Raw genomic sequence first — 19679 nt, forward strand, 5'->3', positions numbered from 1 at the left:
CTGATACTGCACTGGTTTACCTACTGATACTGCACAGATCACCTACTGATACTGCACAGTCCACCTACAGCACAGTCCACCTTCTGAAAGGTATAAACCATCCACAGACAACCCACTTATACTGTACAGACCACCCACTGTTACCATACAGATCACTCACTGAGAATATACAGACCACCCACTGGTATTGTGTAGACCACCCAAAATAATAGCAAAAACAGATACTGTATCTCATTGATGAATAACCTCTTACAAAGATGTTCTTTGGCCTGGTCATGCAAAAGGAGCATATTATTGCTATTATTTTTAATCCCTGTGTGCTGAAACATGACATGATTATCTGACTGAATGCCTAGTTGATTTGAATGAGAATAGCTTAGCTGCCTGCAGCCACATTCTTCACATGCATGAAATTACCTAGTGTGACTGCAAGCTTATTAGGAAGCAAGATAAAAGCTTGTCACTCGTGTACAAAAATACTACATTCAGGCAAGTTTGTGTTTTCTCATTTTAAAATTCCTGACAGGGAAAATATTGAAAGGCTAGAAATCCGAGCTTACAAAATGGCTGAAGATAAAGATAACTTCCAATAATACTGTGTGACTTGCTAATGACCAGCGGTGAAATAAAACCACAAGAAAACACTGCAAGCCAAAATGGCAATATTTTGCATCAGCCTTCTGATTCATATCATAAAAATTACTGAGCAATGGTTGAACATCTGTTTTCAGTAAAAGTCAATGAGTTGTCCTCAACTAATATAGGTTTACAAAAAAGTTGTAAACAACTTGAAAGCCGGCCGAATATAATTCTAAGATCATTTAAAAGAAAAGGCCAACTTATATTGATTGCTATGGCAAACTTGTCAGATAAATCCATCCAGAACAATGTTATATCTGTAATACCCTTGTGGTTTGTGGTCAGAACAGCTGAAGAATAACTTTCATCAATTCCAATGAAGTTTTTGATACTTTGTTTCAAAGTTTGAATATTAATTTGAAAAGCAATCACTCAACTGGAACGTTCAGTGGATAGTGAATCATTTTATGCAAATCCTTCTGTCTCTGTTCCTGGGGGGAAGCCTCTTTGAAAACAGAGGTTTTAAAATACGTTTGTTTAATGAAATGTTTTTTTCAGTAATAAAATATTTAAGCAATCAAAATATTTGTTTGTTTCCCTTTCATGCAGTAATTTGATGAGTGAATATTTAATTTCGAAACTGGTGAGAGGAAAGCTAAATTCACACTGACAGAAGCATATGTGATAAATTCTGAAATATGGAACACTATATATATCAAGCAGCATTCACTGCTACTGGTCACATGTTCAAAAATGTGATTTTCAATCTTTCAATCACTGTGGCCCTTTAACATCATTTTAGGGTTGGCTAGACAAACTGCATGGCATGCACAGTGCACCAACTTCTTGACTAAACACAGAGCTTTCAGGACTGTATTATTGATCATGCATGATTCAATAACCAAGACTTAAGACCAAGATAGGGCAGTAGCTGTGCCACTGTTGGATCTAATCTCTGTCAAATTGTTGGTCAGGAAATGTTGTACAGTTATAAGTGTGTCAAACTAAGCCTGATTAGTATAAATCCAATTGCGTTCTATCACAAATGCTGTTCTCTAATTCGCTACGCTTTTCACTATCTATTCTCTATTCTATTCTCACCCTCCCTCTCCCAATAAGATTACCATGCAAGTAAGCACACAAATTGATAATGACAATAAATTGTTAACATCTGCGACGTTATTGTAACTTCCATGAATATGAGAGGAGCATGAGGAATATTGAACAAGACAGTTGTTGTTAAAAATTGTTAAATTTACATCAGTTTGTATGTCTAAGTGGCAAGAGCTGTCAAGTAAACATCTTTAAATGGTGCAACTTTTGAAAGTATCATTTGAAGCAAATTTTAAACAGTGATTGATGCTCAGTGCTGTTGTTTGTATACTGAGACAGTGGTACATATGTTAACTATTTAACAACAACCCATAAACAGATTACAAGTTATTGCTTTTCCATAATTTAGGTGAATAAAGCACAAAGACAAGTACAATGCACGGAAGATCTCTATTTCGTTTCAGTCCATCATACTCTCAGAAGAGCTCCAAAATTTTGTTCTAAAATGAACTACTGGTTAAGTAGGCGAGGTAATTTCATGAGCTATGTTAATATTAATAATAATTATAAATCCTACATATACAGTGTTCTCTTCTCATTCGATCCTAATATCTGAGACTTTGACACAATCAACAAGACCCAGCATTAGAAATAAGAGGATCGAAAGGGTACAAGCTTAAAAACCATGGCATTTGCACGTTATCATTACTGTAAATTTACAGGGTATATTGTGACATGAATAAAAATTTCAATCAAAAATAAAAAAAATTAATGAATATCTTTGGTCTTTCTTTTAATTGTGTGTATTGAGATGCAGTTGGAAGAAGATTAATTCTGAATTCTCCCAAAAGTACAGTACATTATGGTGGAGAGTATTATGCAAATGAACTTGTAGAGAGGTTTAAAATCCACATGCAAAACTAATGTTGGCCAGTGGCTTTGGTCTTTTTGTTCTACTTCATTGAACCACATCATTATCTTGAAGTCACTGTACGAAGGGTTTCCTCCATAACCAGAATCTCTTTCCATTTTATACGAATTGTATTTCATGTCGATGTTGACACCAGCTTGATGAATTTCACGCAATTACCATTTCCTTGAGACATCCAGCAATGTTTCTTGGAAGGATTTCTTGATAATGCTGAAGGCTCATGCTCATCGATTTAGTATAATCCACATCCTTTGAGGTTATTGGCAATTATTGTATCAGTAACAGCATTAAATACAAAAGTGATATTGTGAGTGTCTGTTGCACATGTAAGATGAACATATATCTCTTTTTCATCGTTCAAGTTTTTTGCCTCAAATTGTTTCCTAATGTAGGCACACCCATCTTCATATGTATTTGGACCTGCAAAAAAACGGGAAAAAAATTAGTAGTAAAATGAACATCTAGGCTTGGCATCCAAGTGAGCAGATAACCTTATCAGGTAAATAAAGGCCCATTCAGTGAGCAACCTTTCTGCGCAGTTGACCATATAACTAGACAGCAGGTCTGCTAGCATGATGGCATAGAAATTGAAGCCAAGCCAGCAAATTGAGGGTAGGAAACTACATCATATAGGCAAGCTATATCTTAAAGGGAAATGTATGCAAACAGTAGACAGAGATACATGAACATCTACTGCAGAATTCCAAAAGTAACCACAAACAACCTTTGTTACTTTTGGATTTAACAGGTTTTTTCCTATCAATACTTTCAGAGGGGGTTTTCTTTTGGGTAGCCAAAACATGTGATGTCCAGGGTTGATTCAATTCCCTAAGAGCCTGTAGGATATCACCAGCACTAAATGACAGCATAACGTAACATGACTTCTACTGTTAATAAAGAACAATTAGGGTGATTAAAATAACAAAAGGATACAAGATGAAGAAAAAAACTAACATCACAACAGAACAATCAATCTACTGTTGAACCTCTCTAATAAGGACACTGAAGGGGCAGATCTGAGTGTCCTTTTTCAGGAGGTGTCCTCAACATTTAAACAAATTCTGGTCTGTCTGGGACCAAGTAAACTACCTGTAACCGGAAGTCACCTGGGACCACGATTTATGCACTGGGAAAAGTTATATGATGTTAATTTTATGGCTGAAAGGTTGGAGAACTTTGGGCCAGAATAGAATTCTTTGAAACATATTTGACCAACACAGTGCAAAGTTAAATTTCATTTTGGCATAATAAGCCTAGAAAATGGCTGAGTTTCACCAATACAGTGCTCTTTTACATAGAACAGGGAACACTACAACATTGTTGAAATAACTACATGTTATTCCAAAATGCTTTATCTCCAAATTAAGGAAATTTTTTCAGGAAGCTCATAATATGTAAGTGCAAGTTCAGCTACTTACAATCACATTTAGATAATGTTAAATGAAAACCACTTATTAGTAAACTTGTTGATCAAAAACTTACCTGAATAATCTGGAAAACATATTGTGAGTGGTGAAGTTGTTATTTTTTCTTCAAATAAATCCTTTTTGTTGAGGAAGAGTATAACTGACGTTTCAACAAACCATCTGTTGTTGACTATTGACTCAAACAATTTTAAACTTTCTTCCATCCGATTCTGTAGGAAAATAGTAAGTCATTTAGAATAATCAGCTCTTGCTACAATTTCTTGAGCAATTAAGAACTGTTACTTTATGGCTAAGACTTGCCAATATAGGTGTTGTGATTGGCAGTTAGAACCACATTTTCTTCAGCTGATACACACAGGCATTATGTCAAACCATCTTAATGCAGCCCAGCTGGATGGCAGAAACTGTGAGTAATTAGTAAAATGTGGATGGGAGCCATGTGAAAAACTTCTCATGAACTCTTAGTGGCTCAGACATCTACAGAGAATATTACCCTTGGTCATTCTTGTACAGGCTTTGCCACCCTCGGCCTTGCCTCACAAAGACCTAAGGCAATGTTCTCAAAGTAAATCAAAATGGTAGTGGAGCAAAATGAGTTCCAGAAATAGAGTGTAATGAAAGATCTCAAAAACAGTCATGATATAGTGCAAAGTAGATCTAAATAGTGTCTGGTCTGTGTAAAATTGTTACTTGATTGGTAGTTTTTAGAAGGCAAGTAACCAGTTCAGGGCTTCAAATAATTTCCCAGCTGGCACTGGTCAAATTATCCGGTCAAAACTATTTTTGCTTCGACATATCCCATTTTTGGCAGCACAAAAATCGATTAAGTCTTATCGCTATAAAAGTGCCCCCTACCCCCTTCACATGATGTTTAAATATGAAACAAGAAGATCTGTTAGATCTTATAACCACACTCTTAACATTTAACTGTTTTCTTAGCACTACAATCACAACGCAATGCACATTCCAAAGCAATCCTTAATGATTCATTGATTACTGTAGACACTACATCACTTGATCAACACAAACTGTATTATTGTACCATCAGTCGTAGCCATTGTGAAATCTCTGATGACGTAATAGTCTTAATCTGGAACTTTCTTCAGGATATGTAAGGGCATGAAGATACGAACACTATTAACACCAGCTTTCTTTCTTAAAAGTCACGATTAAATTTAATTGTTTTTTCCCTTGAGTAAAGGGCTAGCAAAGAAGTCACACGAGTCACATAATTCAAGAATTGCGTTATCCACGGCTATCTTTAGTACGGTGGTTATTTCCCTACCAATGACATAATCCTTGCATGTTCTGACACGTTCTTTGCTTGGCTTTCAAATATTTAATTTTCCTTCCGATCTATGAACTCACTGCAATGAAACGGCCAAAGAATTTACTTCACTTGCCTAAAACCACAAGAAATACTCGCAAAATTGCAAATAAATTGATGACCGTCACTTCTGGCGAAATAAACTTGCAAAGTAAACACAATCTTATTTGTCACGTACCAAAAGTGAAAGCTACAACATCAACGCATTCCATGGCTGACGTAATATCTTTTTTAGCATATTTATTATTCCCTTTGAATCCAACACTTCGATAAAACCAAAAGAAAAAATATTTTACCCCCAACAAAGAAAACAATATCTGTAAAATTGTCTGCGTATTAATGTTTTAACAACTTCTGGTGGAAAAACATCACATGTTGCGCGACTCAAAATTTCGCCGAGAGGGAGTTTGGGTCTGGTCACCGACAAAATGAAAAAACACAAAAAAAAAAACCTGGGTAGAACATGAACCGCGCTCGGCCCCTGGTCGTGTGGTTAACAAGTAAATTTTCAAAGCATTTATTGTACATGAGCATCGATCTCAATGCAGGAAAAGTGGAATGCATGATACAGCAAAATCACTATCACATTTGTGCCAAAATTTGCAATGATAGCTGGAAATTTTATGACTATTACGAATCATTTATTAAAAGTTCTTGGTCTGGTAGTTAAGTATCCGCCGTTTTTCTCTCCTTTTTCACAAACGCCAATAATATTGAACCTTTAAATATTTAAAACTTGACACTATAGATTTTTTCCTGAGCAGCGTAAACAACTGGACAAATTGTCCAGCCATCTAAGGATTTGACCAGACAAAAGCTATTTTTGACTGGACATTGTCTGTTGACTGGCCATTATTTGAAGCCCTGCAGTTGCACAGATTTGTACAGTGTGTGGAAGACACAATGGCCTAATGGTAAGTGCACTTGATCCTGGATCAAGTGGTCCAGGTTCAAGACCTGGCCAGTGCCACTACACTGTGTTTTTGGGTACAATACTTAGTATACATGTAACTCTCACTGTGCCTCTCTCCACCCACATTCATAAATGAACACCAGCAAAATTACATCTGCTTTCAAGCCAAGTGGCCTATCAGGATGGCACTTACATGTATCTCCAGTTTCCATAGCTTGAAGTGACTAGGACTGTTTCTACTGTCCCCTGGATGGGATGCTGGTCCACCACAGGGTCACCCCCAATATTAAATTTGCTGGTGCTTTTCTTTTGAATTACAAAGAATATATTTAAACTATAGGTGGTCATCTTGAAATATCAAGGAGGCAACTGGATCTAAGCAACTGGATCTAAGTTACTTATTTGCCCTGGTTGACAAATGACTTACTGTAGTTTCATCCTCTTGCAGTGTCAAGTCGTATGCACTTAATGAAACACAGTATATTATTGCTGTGACATCTTCAAAGCAGTGAATCCACTTTTTACGCTCCGATCTTTGTCCTCCAACATCAAATAATCTACAATCAAGAAGCAAGAACACAAATTCAAAATTAAGTTTCAAACATAGAGCCCTTTGAGATATTTTGCACTGAACACAAGAAATATCTCACAAACACACATAGTAAGGAAAAGTATAGAATCGATGTGTGAAATCTGAAGACTGTTCTTGCACTTGCAGTGCAAGTGTCACACAACTCTTAACCATGCATCATACCTGCCTGAAATCATGCTGACACATTAGATAATCCTACAGTTACTGTTATTCATTCATAAGTCTCCTTACTGACAAGAACGTGATGTTGGCATCAAGGTAATATTCTTCAGTTGATACTTTTTATTTTTATTCTCTAGTAAATACTTTATTAGAGATCACATCTCTCCACTGGACAATGCATTAATGTAACATAATTCTTTCCAAATAGACCTAACAATAGACCATTCCCACATTCCAACAAACAGTAGCACCGAGTCGAGGTCAGGGTGGACAAAAATACAGCAAATGTATGGAAATGTCCACCCCAACCTCGCTCTGGTGCTATTGTTCGTACACACTGAAGTGGAATGCGGGAAAGGTCTATAGACTATCACTCAAACTCTCCCCATTATTTGTTTATTTAAAAAGAGGGTACCAGTCTTTGTATAGACCCCAAAATTCCTTACAATATCTTTTTCAAAACATGCAGTATTCTGGAGGCAACAATTATTTCACAAGAACTGGTCAAGTTTACATCTCCAGTAATTTTTTATAATGATAATCCTTCTTCAACAGAAATGTTTTCTATTTTCATTTCAACTATAGAACGATGGTGATTGCTAGACTCCATAGCTGGTCTCCATGAAATGTTACAAGAAAACAATGATCCCCTAACTTCTTAAGCTTTAAAGAAAAAGTTACCATTTTCTTTAAAGGTACACAATGCAATATAACAAACCACCTTGAGAAATTGGTTGTCAATCAAAACTATTAAACTGAACAGTTCTTGAAATAGCAATAAGTACTATTTAGGCCACTTACTTGAAATGAAGTCTCTTGAAATCGAATTGCACCTCAACAATGCCTGTTGTTTTTACTCTTGTTCGTAAGAGATCCTGTTCTGTTGGTTCATAACCAGGGGCTCCAATTCTGTCAAGTGCATCTAAATAGCTAATAAAAAAAACAAGAAACGGGAAATTTAGATGGCACCTTACTGTAGTTTGTATACTAAGCAAGTTCAGTGCAACATCTTTTGAGACACCTTATAACAAAAATACAATTAACCCAGACATCTCACATACAAGGACACACAGATACTCAACAGTAACTTTATTTGAAGTCAAAAACCATGGGAAGTGTTTGTACAATCTCATAGCAGACTCATGTTAATAATGCTCAACTTAAAAAAAAATAAATAGATTGTTTTCACGTGATGTCATCAAATTCCAAAATCCAAAACTAAGAAGCCATGAATGTTTTTGTCCTTATCAGGCATGAGAGAATCTAAATTTACATCTGTTTAAAAATTTTCACCTCAACAGTATGCTTGGTTTGGAAACCAGTGCAGCATGAAGTTCAGAGTTATGGCAGTGCGTGACATGCTGCTCTGATCGAGTTTCTGAAAAAATATACACTTATCTAGTGATTTTTAGCCTTTTTAGGAGTCAAAGTGTTAGGAAAAGTGCTGGTGCAAATGTTTGCTGGTTCAGTTCAGATAATCAGTCACCTAGATAGCCAAAGTAAGTTCCAGATGTTTACACTATTTTCCGACCGCCATGTTGGTGGAGCAAAGAAGAGCTCCACCAACATGGCAGCTCCATACTGGGCTCTGTAAATTTGCACAAAACATTTCAATGAATATCTGAAGTTAGGGAAAACACAGAGACCTAAAACTTGAAGAAGTGTCTTCTTTACCTATCTACTATAACATTACAATTTTGACTTTATCCGAGGAATAGTTTTTGATTTATTTTTTCGTTGCGTGACAGTGAAAACGATCTATAAAATAAGGTAATCCTGTAAAAATCCATTACATCCTGTGAATAACACCAAACTATAGACCTACTGACTTCCTCCCTAAAACACTGCATTTACAGTATAAACTCATAAGCAGAATGAGGACACCCACTGAAAGGTCCAGTTAGGAAAAACAACCTCCCATAACAGGATATGTAAAAAAGGTCAAGGTTGGCATACATGTAATTGACTTGTCCAAGAACATTGCCGCTGTACACAACCCATGGAAGGTTATTGTAAATTCCCTGGGGGTGGGGGGTCTCAAATGTTTCAAAGGAAAGTATCGCATAAAACAGGAATTTCAGGAAGGAGAAGAGAATAAACAAAAAAACCTTCCATGAGGTGGCATGGATATTTCCTGGACCAACTATGGTTGGCCATTCATTTCAAAATTACGACAGGGTATACGCGGGTTTTTCTGCCGCGTATACTAGTTTAAGCTTTAAGCTCATGTATACGACCATTTAGATCACGTATATACGCATTTTTAAAGGGCCACACATTTGCGTAAATTCAAGTGCGAGGATATGCGAAATAAATACCAATATACGTGTCCTACAAGGACACATATATACGCATGCTAAAATGCGCGTATATGCGAGTCTCGTAAATTACGTTTTATATGCTAGCACGAAATGTGCCTTTTAAGAGAATGGCTGTTCATGTATGATAGCAATGAAAATTACTTTAACTAGGAATTGTCAATATGGTGGCAGAGGTAAAATGCCTTGTCTTGCTCTATCTGCTATTTAATGTTTGTTACTGCAGCTCTCCAGTGAATGAACTTCTAGAAACAGTTATGCGTGTTTTGAATGACTGTTCAAGATTTTATCCCCACGCTAATTGTAACATGGCAGAGAACTTGATCATTCATCGTGAAGTTGCTGTGGATTCTGTTCACCGTTTAGGACAGAGGTGCCCAAGCGAATACTGAGAGAATTCTGCCTCTCGAATTGCTGGTGAGACAAATTCAATACTTACTACATAGATGGGAAATGTTTGCAGTTCAGTTTTGAACTTGAGTAATCTCAAACTATACAAAGCATAAGCAGTGGAAGACATTTTTATAGAGAAAAATCTATATTTGGGTTAACTTTTAATCCTGGGTTAGCATTAACCGGCTTCCGAACAACCTGGCCCTGATGATTCGAGAAATAAGACTGACATGGGTTTTCCAATTCTGGTATCAGTATCATGCTGGGTCATTTGTGAAGTAGAAATATCAATGTTCAGCATCAGTGTGTAAGGGAAAGGTTTTTTTCGAACTGACCCAGAAGGGTCTGATTTGAGGTGGTTCAATACCATCACAAGGCGTGTTGACAGCGTCAGGGGACCTAATTCTCTCTGGCACACTGTTGACTACACTACCTTATCAGTTGTTGGAGGTTTGTAATACAAGGTGGTTTTGACAGGGCTTTAGACTTTAAGTTGTGCAACAAACAATTCTGCTGCGACTGGGCTCGCTCTGTTCTTAGCTGCGGTGAAAAGTTATGGGTTGTCCTCTAAAGTGTGTTCAGACGAAGGGGATGAAAATTTAGAGGTAGGAAGAGCTATGCTATGGCACAGGGGATTTAATAGGCGAAGCAAAATTGCCGGGTTGTCTGTACACAACCAGTGAATTGAGCGTCTCTGGAGAGAAGTCTTTATTCAAGTCGGTCAGTTCTACTACACTCTGTTCTACCAGATGGAAGAAAATGGCATCCTGGAATCAACCAGCATAATTGATCTGTTCTGTTTGTATTACATATTTCTTTCCAGAATTAACAAGCAGTTAAATCTCCTAGTTGAGGCATGAAATAACCATGCTGTACGCACAATTAATATGAGTGAACGCAGTGATTTTACACTTGATATATGTAATACTGGAAATACTAGCTGTCAGGGACACATTTGATGATGACACCCAAGCAGATGAATAATCTGGTGAAGACCCAATGGGAGTTACACTAAAATCACATTCTGTCTCCTAAAACTCCCCTTGAGGTATTGATATATCATAGGCTGGACAACCCACTCTCCCATTAGAAGCTGATACGGTTGGCAAAGCCCTAATGGGAGTACACTGAGGTGCATTAAACTGTTCTTAAGGCAAACATTTCCCATGTAAGTAGTAAATATAGTATTTGTCTCACCAGCGATTCTAGTGGCCGTATCCTCTCAGCATTCGCCTTGGTACCTCTGTCCAATGAGTCAACTCAAGGATTAGCTTGCGTAGCTTGACTGCTATTTTTTAAGCAATTTGAGCGCGAGCGCACAAAGCGACAAAGCCGCGAAAACGAGCAGGAACCTCCCCAGGCCCCTAGTGGCTACGCCGCATTTGACGCTTGTTATCGCGGCTTCGCCACTTTCTTAGCACCTTCAAATTGTCTAAAAACCGCCAAGCTACGCAGGCCACTGAACGATGGACAGGGTAATCCACAGCAACTTCACGACGATTGGCGTTAGGATAAAATCTTGAACAGTCATTCAAAACACGCATAACTGTTTCTAGAAGTTCATTCACTGGAGAGCTGCAGTAACAAACATTAAATAGCAGATAGAGTAAGACAAGGCATTTTACCACTGCCGCCATATTGATGATTCCTAGTTAAAGTAATTTTCATTGCTATCATACAGGAACAGCCATTCTCTATAAAGGCACATTTCGTGCTGGTATATAAAACGTAATTTACGAGACTCGCATATACACGCATTTTAGCACGCATATATATGGGTCCTTGTAGGACGCGTATATTTGGGCATTTATTTTGCAGATCTCCGCGCTTGAATTTACGCAAATATGTGGCCCTTTAAAAATGCGTATATACGTGATCTAAATGGTCGTATATATGAGCTTAAAGCCCATACGCAACGTATGTAAACAAGTATACACGGCAGAAAAACCCGCGTATACTCTGTCGTAATTTTGAAACGAATGGCCAACCATAAACAACAAGTTATTGAACAAGGTTGGCTTTGACAGGAGAGCCAACAATCAAATCTCCTGTCCAAGCACTCATGTTATTTCACCGAGACAGTCCAGGACAAATTATGACTGTCCTTCAGAAAGCCCGCCATATCATGATACAAGTATAAAGATGGCTGTATGGTACATATATATGGGATAGATAACAATCAGTACAACCCTTAAGTTCAGTTATCAAAAACAATAAACATACATGTACAGCTCTTGCATACTCAGCTACAAGTAATTAGAACTAAAGTAGTGAGGATTATAAATCAGTTTTCATGAACCTAATATTGTTAGCCATCCAAAAATTTACAAAATAAATCATTTTCAAGAAGAGGAGGACACTTGCACCAAATGATACTCAACAAGCCTGTTGTTTAGGTTGTTAATTCAATAAGAAAATTTAATTTCTATTAAGAGATCTGAAATTTTGAAATATTATTGAAGAATTTGGGAATAAATAAAAAATAAAATTGTTATGACATTGAGACATTGGTTTCCAACATGAAGGCACGAGAATACTAATCACAATATCAAGAAGTTAGTTTTTTTGTTTGGAAATAATATTATGTATCATTAGGAAATGCCAAATAAATCACCTCTTAAAGACTCAATTATTCATGCGATTACAATAACAAAATACGTCACAAAAATGTTTCCCACAAACACAAATCAAAGGTCTGGGGTAATTCAAACAAAACAACAAGTTGTCACTCGAGTTTGAAAACTCAGCCAGTCAACACCACAGTGTCCAATGGGCTAATGAACGACCTCGATAAACACCACGCTTCAAAAAGCAATGAGCCCCGAATGTTTACAAATTGGAATCTGTAAACTTGGCAAATTCGAACAAACAACATCCGAGTCATTCTTGAAAACAGGAAGTGCAGCCACATATGCCTCCACCTATTTTACGGTGGCACGTGTTAAAACAACGTAAAAAATATCAGATGAACACGTTTTGCTATACACTCATAGCAATAGAGCAAACACAAAGGTCGTAGATCATGTTATAAGGGTAACTCTTTCGGATAACTTTATGTGAAAGGGGGAGCAAATCACCCAAGGAGACGTGGTCTTCCTAGAAACTTTCACTTTCCAGGCCGTGGTTCAAAACAAAACATTATATTATTTCAAATCCCTTTTCTAATTTCAGAAATACTCGCCAATTTCCACCATAAACGCGTTGCTACGTTGGCCTGTTTGGGTAAAAGTTATCACGCAGCATTTTTAAACCACAGGAAACTGTTTCAATTTCGGGGCATGCCCAGAAGAGACTCCCAGACGGATCAAAACAACAACTTCAAATTGACCCGATTGTGACTGCCGTCTGTGTTGGTCCTTCACGGAAGACAGTGACAGCAAAATAGTTGTGATGCTAAATCAAAAACTTACTATTTCGCTGAATCGTTGAGTTGATATTCTCTGGCTCTCCTGAAACACTGAATTATACCTCCGTCTTGCCACAACCGCTTCATGGCTCCTGTTAACTCGGGCGTGAACGGCTCTTGGTCATCCGCCCTGGCTACCACATCGAAAACCATCTTCGCATCCGTCTAAAATTGTAAAACCAATATTCACAACAATTGCACGGTTCACTAATCCTTCGACTATCGTCCCAGTCGAATATATGAAATAAGATAACTGATAAACAAAGAAAAGTCGAGGCAAAATTACAATGATCATACCAGTCTTTCGTCTGTTTCGAAGTCTATTCGTAGCTTGTCCATGGCTCGAATGATTTTTAGAAGAGAGTAGATCGCATTGCTAAAAACAAGGGGCTTATATTGATTGTAATCCTCTGCAGTGAAACCACGGTCATGAATGATTCTGAAACAGGAAAAGCAAAGACCAAACATACCATGAACACATTAGCTTTTGCCTTGTAAACAGAGCGGGTAACCAAGTTGTAAACAAGCCTATAAAGAGTCGCCCAATTTGTACCCACCTCATTTGCTTTACTATGGTGCTTTTCCCAGATTCTCCTGCCCCTGTGACAAATACGACAACGATCAGGTTGATTCTCGGAGAGAAAATAATTATTCACAAATATCTGCAAAGTCATCGATGCCGGCAAAATCGGCCTGTAAGGTCCACGCCTCCAGAGTTCGTAGAGTCAGCTTACTTGCACAAATTGCTCAGTCCGTACGCTCAATGTTCGACATAAATTTCATGCTCAAGTGAGAATAAATAATATCGAAACTACCAGTCAAAGTCATAGCACGAAGAAATAAAAATCCGTCCTTGCAAAAACAAAACAGTCCCAATAAAAACACAAATAGACGTACGAATACTGAGCTAAGTTCAACCCTACCTAGCAGCAACAACTTGACTTCTCTTTCCGCACGGACGCTGTCCGCTTTTAAGTTTTTGTCGATGGCTTTGCTCCGTGCAAGGGCTGCCCTATCTTCTGCACTTAGAGTGCAACCCATTCTGGAGGAAGGCCTCGACTCCTAGGTCTTTTACCTCCAAATAATGAACGAATTCTGAGAATCTATCTGCTAGCCATCGGCATTATATACGAGAATCGATCAAATGAACGAGTCTCGTCTAGGCCCGCGATCGCCGTCGCCGTTCGAGAGGGTGGAACATTTTTGTATCTAATTAGGGTAGGGTGGGTAGATCAGTTGTTCATCCTAAACATACGTTGAAAGAACTTAAAATTTTCAGCAAAACAAAGCATAAATGTATAGGTTTAACCCTTTTTCGTTGTTTTTCGTAAAAACCATACATGAAATCATTTCTTTTGACAAATTAGTGTTAAGTAATAATTATAAACTGCTACCTCCCGGACGGGTCAAATTTGTTCCTGAAAAAATTTTGTCTCTTCTGTTTAATCCAATCAGAGGCCAAGGCAAACAATCTGCTGATCTGTAAAAATAACGTAGATATGTCGTGTAGTGCAACATGACATAAATTCTATAATTAACTCGTCAACACACAGAATAGGTAAAAATAGCATTGCGCGTTGCCAAATTGAAAAAAACAAAATGTGAGGGACTGAAAGATATCGCCTGGTTTGCGCATATATCATGCAAATATGTGTTAATTAGTTCCGCATTACTGTGGTAACTTGACGTCTAGAGCGAAACAAGGGATCACGCCACAACAAGTGACTTTTGTTTTACGTATTTGAATTAAAAGAGAATCTGGATTGGGGTGACTGGCAAACTTTCAAACCCAGGCCCTTGCCTCAATAATTTTGTCGTTGTTGTTGCTGTTGTTGTTGTTGTTATTGTTGTTGTTGTTGTTGTTGTTTATAGTCATTATCAACACCTTAGGAAGAGAATTTAACAATGGACATTGCCTCAGTCATAATTTTCGTCTGGCTACGGCCCTGTTAACGGTTAAATTTTCGGCGTTTTCTTAACTAAAAATTTATCAAATTTCCGCCCATCTCAGGTTCAGCTATATATCAGTAAAGTTTACAGATCTCGGATTAACCTGCGATAAATCGTTCTTTCTTTTCTTTTTATTTATTAAAAACACGAGGGGTTTGGGAGAATTCGAGACAGTTATGACTGCGACTCGGATTTGCATAACTTTCGAGAATTCTCCCAATCATCAAACGCCCGAGTGTTTAGATGAAGCTATATAAACACGGAAAAAGTACTCTATTGCTTTATAAATTATTTCTCACAAATACGCACGAATATAAAACGTCACAACCGTGTTAACATATTTTTATCTAAAACACACCTATCGACCAATGAGTGCGTGCTTGGTAGCTCAGTTATTTTATAAAAAAAATTTCGGCGAACTTCCTATAAAAGTGCTTTATTGCCTTGCAATAGAAGGAAAATAATCGCCCAAAAGTGGTGAAAGCAAAGTAGCTAAAAAGATTAAAGAAGAGTAACAGATTCAAGATTTCACCAGAATGGCAATTTTGATTCCTTGGTAAATTTGTTCCTAGCTAAATCAAATCTAATGCAATTATAACTGTAAATTAAACCTCCTCCGTCCACGCCTTTCACAAACTATTTGCTCTATTTTGCTCTGTGAACTATTTTTGCGCACGTTATTTGTCTGCTTGGTGACATAACGACTGCAGGAATCCATCCTGCTCTCTCTGGGTGCCTGAATATGGGATTGAACGGAAGACCCTCCGACGGTATAACAGCTGGGCCACTGTACTGAAAACGAGCAACAAGTCACCGTCACAACGTGCTTGTTGCTCTAGGAAATGCACCGAGACTTTTTTCATTTTCAGGCTTAGAAACCATGTATAAAGACAGTTTTTACTCGTTTGAAAAGTTTGCATTTCAGGCGCCCAATTTGATAGGGCGTACGAGTGTGCCCTCAGTGCTAGAGGACAGTGCTTTATTTTATGCTACTTAATTAACGAGTAAATACAAATTATACTCTCGTATCTTAAACCCTATTTACACCGTTGGTTGCAAAACAAACTCCTTTGTCCATTTGGCATGATTCCCTAGCCGGAAGATGGCAAAACAAGATTGCTTTATAACTGTTGCTGACATTTCTAAAGGTCAGTTGGCAAAACACGGACAGACACATTTCTTTGCCTATTTCCAAAATAACCGGCTCCTGCAGGCTTCGTCCACACACTGTTTTCTTCGCTTAATGAAGTTGTTTACGATTGATTAAAAGCCGATGGTTTCATTATTAGTCATCTAACCTTTGGTAGTACTCTCTGGAATTCTGGCTGCTTTTGGCAATGAGCCTATGATTGAACAGACACTGCAGGAGAGCCCGTTCTAAAGAAGACCGTGACAGTAGACATTAACTTTGTGGCTCGGCAAAACAACTTCAGTAGGTTTGCGGGAAATAACGGAAACTAGTTTCCTGTGGTAAAGTTGGAGACTGATTCCAAGACTTACAAGACAGCTGAATAGTATTTTACTCGTAGACTGTATTCTCAGGAATATTGGCAGCAATTCCAGTGGAATTTTAGCATGGAGAACGCGAAAGGTACAAGGACGGGACTGTTTGAAGTAAAACAGTGAACGTCTGCAACAGTTATGTTTTATTTGTACTGTTTCTTTCTAATTTACTGATTTACATATTGTTATCCACAAAGTTGTGTTATCACTTCAAATATGCTGAAGTATTACAGACAATGACTATAAGTTTAATAACAGATAATCTATGTCTAGTTAGAGGGTGACTCGGTTTTACGACAGGACCCTATGCCATACTTTAAAAGAATCGAACCTGATCTAATTGCTGGATTAACTGCGTATATTCGACAGGTTTGTATTAACTGATGCACGTTTTAAACAGTACATTTTCCCGGTTGCAAAATGAAAAAAAAGCTCTTGATTCAATTCATTTTGTTATATAATAGAAATGGGAGAATTTTTAACCATTTATCTCTTTCCGCGCTGTATGTTTTGAACACCCTCCTTGAATTAATAAACTTCTCTAGCTCACCACATTTGCAGAAGCCTCATTAATAAAACAGCCTGTAACCTTGAACCTCCTCGTGTGTTCAGAACCGGCTTGCTTATACATCGTTGATGGCTTCTCGCGAAATGAACTCGGCTGCAGTTCGGCGAACTCTCTACCTCGCCCGTGAAAGAACATCACCAACAGATATGTAGCAATTTACTTGTAAAAAAGGCAGCCGATGGTTAGCAAATCTTCGCGTATTCGTTTACCTTCCAATTCCTTGTAGTTACTTCGTCAAGATCTCAATTTTTCATAGCTGACCGGAGGGAGCCTCTAGTCAACAGAGGATTAAAATAACAAAAAGTTCAAATCAAACTTTTGATTAATACCGAGTAGCATTTTCAGTGATTCTAACTAGCATGATTCTGATCAACTTATAATTTCAGCAAGACAATATCTCCTGATGTTGTTCTGTAATACAATATTTCAATAAAACCATCATGGAATAAAGAAAAGACGCCCAACTAGAAATATCAAAGAGTATTTTATTCCTTTTTAGAACTTTGCCATCTCATCTGTGTGTTGATGGAGATATAAATTTAATATTCGGATGATTTCGGTCTGCACCAACTGCTGCAGTAAAGTATTCTCTCAAGTTTTGGTCGGATACAGTTTTAGATATCATTCGATTCAGTTTGAAGTTCGCAATATTTAGAGACGTTTTATGATAGCAGTAGGGATCTTATCAAAATGTAACCTTCGTTGCTCTAAATCGCCAGTAGCGGAGAAGCTTGGTGAGCCTCCCGTCAGCTTAATTCCTATCAGAATCGATATCAGAGCTTCCAAATGCATATGTGTACGAAATCGTCGAGTCTCCATTCATCTCTTTTAAATTCTTCTGTATCTGCCATGGAGCCTGTTTGACTATCAGTGCATGAGTATTCATAGTGTGTGTCCTATCACCAAACAATGCATGCGTATAATATAAATGATAGGTATAAACGGTACATTTTCAGTTTTCTATCAACATTATTGTTTTTAAGGCCATTTCTCTTTTGAAAACTGGTTTGCTTGCACGGGCCGAAGCACTCAGAAAAAAACCCCAAGAAATTTATTTCTTCTTGATTGAAATAGTGACGTCCTTGCTAGAGGGAACTATGCTGAAGACTGAGGTCTTGGTTTTTTCCCACCTAATTTATAGCAACAGTTTAAGACTGGCTCCAAAGTTAATAGAGGGGAATGGTTATGAAATCCTACAAAGTTCTTTGTTGTATGTTTTTGTTCGCTTTTTTGGCCTTGACCGTGCACAAAATACAGTAGTTGATTAGTACTGACTGAGGAACTGACCAATAGAAACGATTTCGTTTCGTAATTCATGTATACTGTAAAGATTGAGATTGTAAAGATTGTGCACGGTCGGGGACCTTCCGACACAAATCTTGGCATCTTTGTTTGCTCCTTTGACGTTTGCCAGGCTTCATAACCACTCCCCTCTGTTAACTATGCTGGCACTCAGACGACGTCTGGCTGGCACTGAAACTACAGGAGCTTTAAAACAGATAAGAGACGAACTTAAAAACACAGCGACAATAAACCATTTTACATTTGTCTGTTCAGTAACCTGGGGCCCGTTTCTTTAAAGCCCCGGAAACTTTCGGGCCCGTAAAGCCATTTTTGGTTCATCTGTATCTAAAAACAGAGAAGTGTATGCACCTGAAACTTCTTGTATGAAGGGAACCTCTGTTCATATTAAGAATATGTCAATGAAACAGCTTTGTAATCATAAGCTTGGAGATTTTGCTGTGGCTTTCCGGCTGCGAAAACTTTTCGGAACCTTCGAGAAACGCGGCCTTTGAATGGCAGCGAGGCTGCAGGTGACCTTGTTTTGATACAGACCTCGTTGCTTTTGTTGTGTAAGTCAAGTTGTTCTTGTGCTAACTAGTTGGCATTTAAGCAGAGAGGTCTGTATCAAAGGAAGGTCACCTCCAGCCTCGCTTGCATTTAGTGGCCAGGTAACTAAGCACGCAACTGTAAATGGCCCATCTACATGACAAATGTTAGAAGCTTCGAACGGTAACTATACGGCACTTGTTGCTTTTGAGTCTTTTACAGAATGTCCTAGTCGTTCACGGTTTGCGGTGAACGTGAGTCAGCGCCAAAGAAATCAGTCACAAAAACAACTGCACCAGTGAGGATCCAATAAAGCAAAGTCAGTCACTGAAATTTGTGATTCTTTCTTGTTCTGTTTAAAGACTATTGAACTCTTTGTAATTCCATTTGCTACTGACAGCGTGCTTTAGATGCTTGCGCTTCAGAATTTGAAATCAAGAAGGAGACTATTGTATTCAGAGGCTCAGTTTCCTGTATCATAAGAGGACTACAGGAGTATTTCTACCCTCCCTCCCCTCGGATGCACTAGGATTGTTACTCCATCACAAGTAATCTTCCAGAATTTTTGCCTGATTTGCCTGTAAAAATTTGAATTCCCTGTACTTAATTTCTGCTCTGAGGATGCAAGAGGCACCATGAGAGTAAAGACTGCGGCTAGAGGTCAAACCCACTGCATAGGTCTCCGCGCTTCCAAGGCATAGTAACTAATAAGAATAATTATTGATCG

General features: G+C 38.0%; 1 protein-coding gene across 1 annotated transcript; it reads right to left on the reverse strand.

Moving 5' to 3' along the window:
* Positions 1-1205: 1205 nt before the first annotated feature.
* On the reverse strand, positions 1206-14488 carry LOC145466468 (guanine nucleotide-binding protein G(o) subunit alpha-like). The gene is made up of 8 exons (XM_081450188.1): positions 14025-14488; positions 13659-13701; positions 13399-13540; positions 13106-13266; positions 7786-7914; positions 6658-6787; positions 4046-4199; positions 1206-2983 (listed from the first exon to the last, which is right to left on the reverse strand). The coding sequence occupies exons 1-8, from the start codon at positions 14140-14142 to the stop codon at positions 2796-2798; spliced, it is 1065 nt and encodes a 354-aa protein (XP_081306314.1). The 5' UTR covers positions 14143-14488; the 3' UTR covers positions 1206-2795.
* Positions 14489-19679: the final 5191 nt, after the last annotated feature.

Source organism: Orbicella franksi, chromosome 13 (genome assembly GCF_964199315.1).
Source record: "Orbicella franksi chromosome 13, jaOrbFran1.1, whole genome shotgun sequence".
In the NCBI taxonomy this organism is placed as follows: domain Eukaryota; kingdom Metazoa; phylum Cnidaria; class Anthozoa; order Scleractinia; family Merulinidae; genus Orbicella; species Orbicella franksi.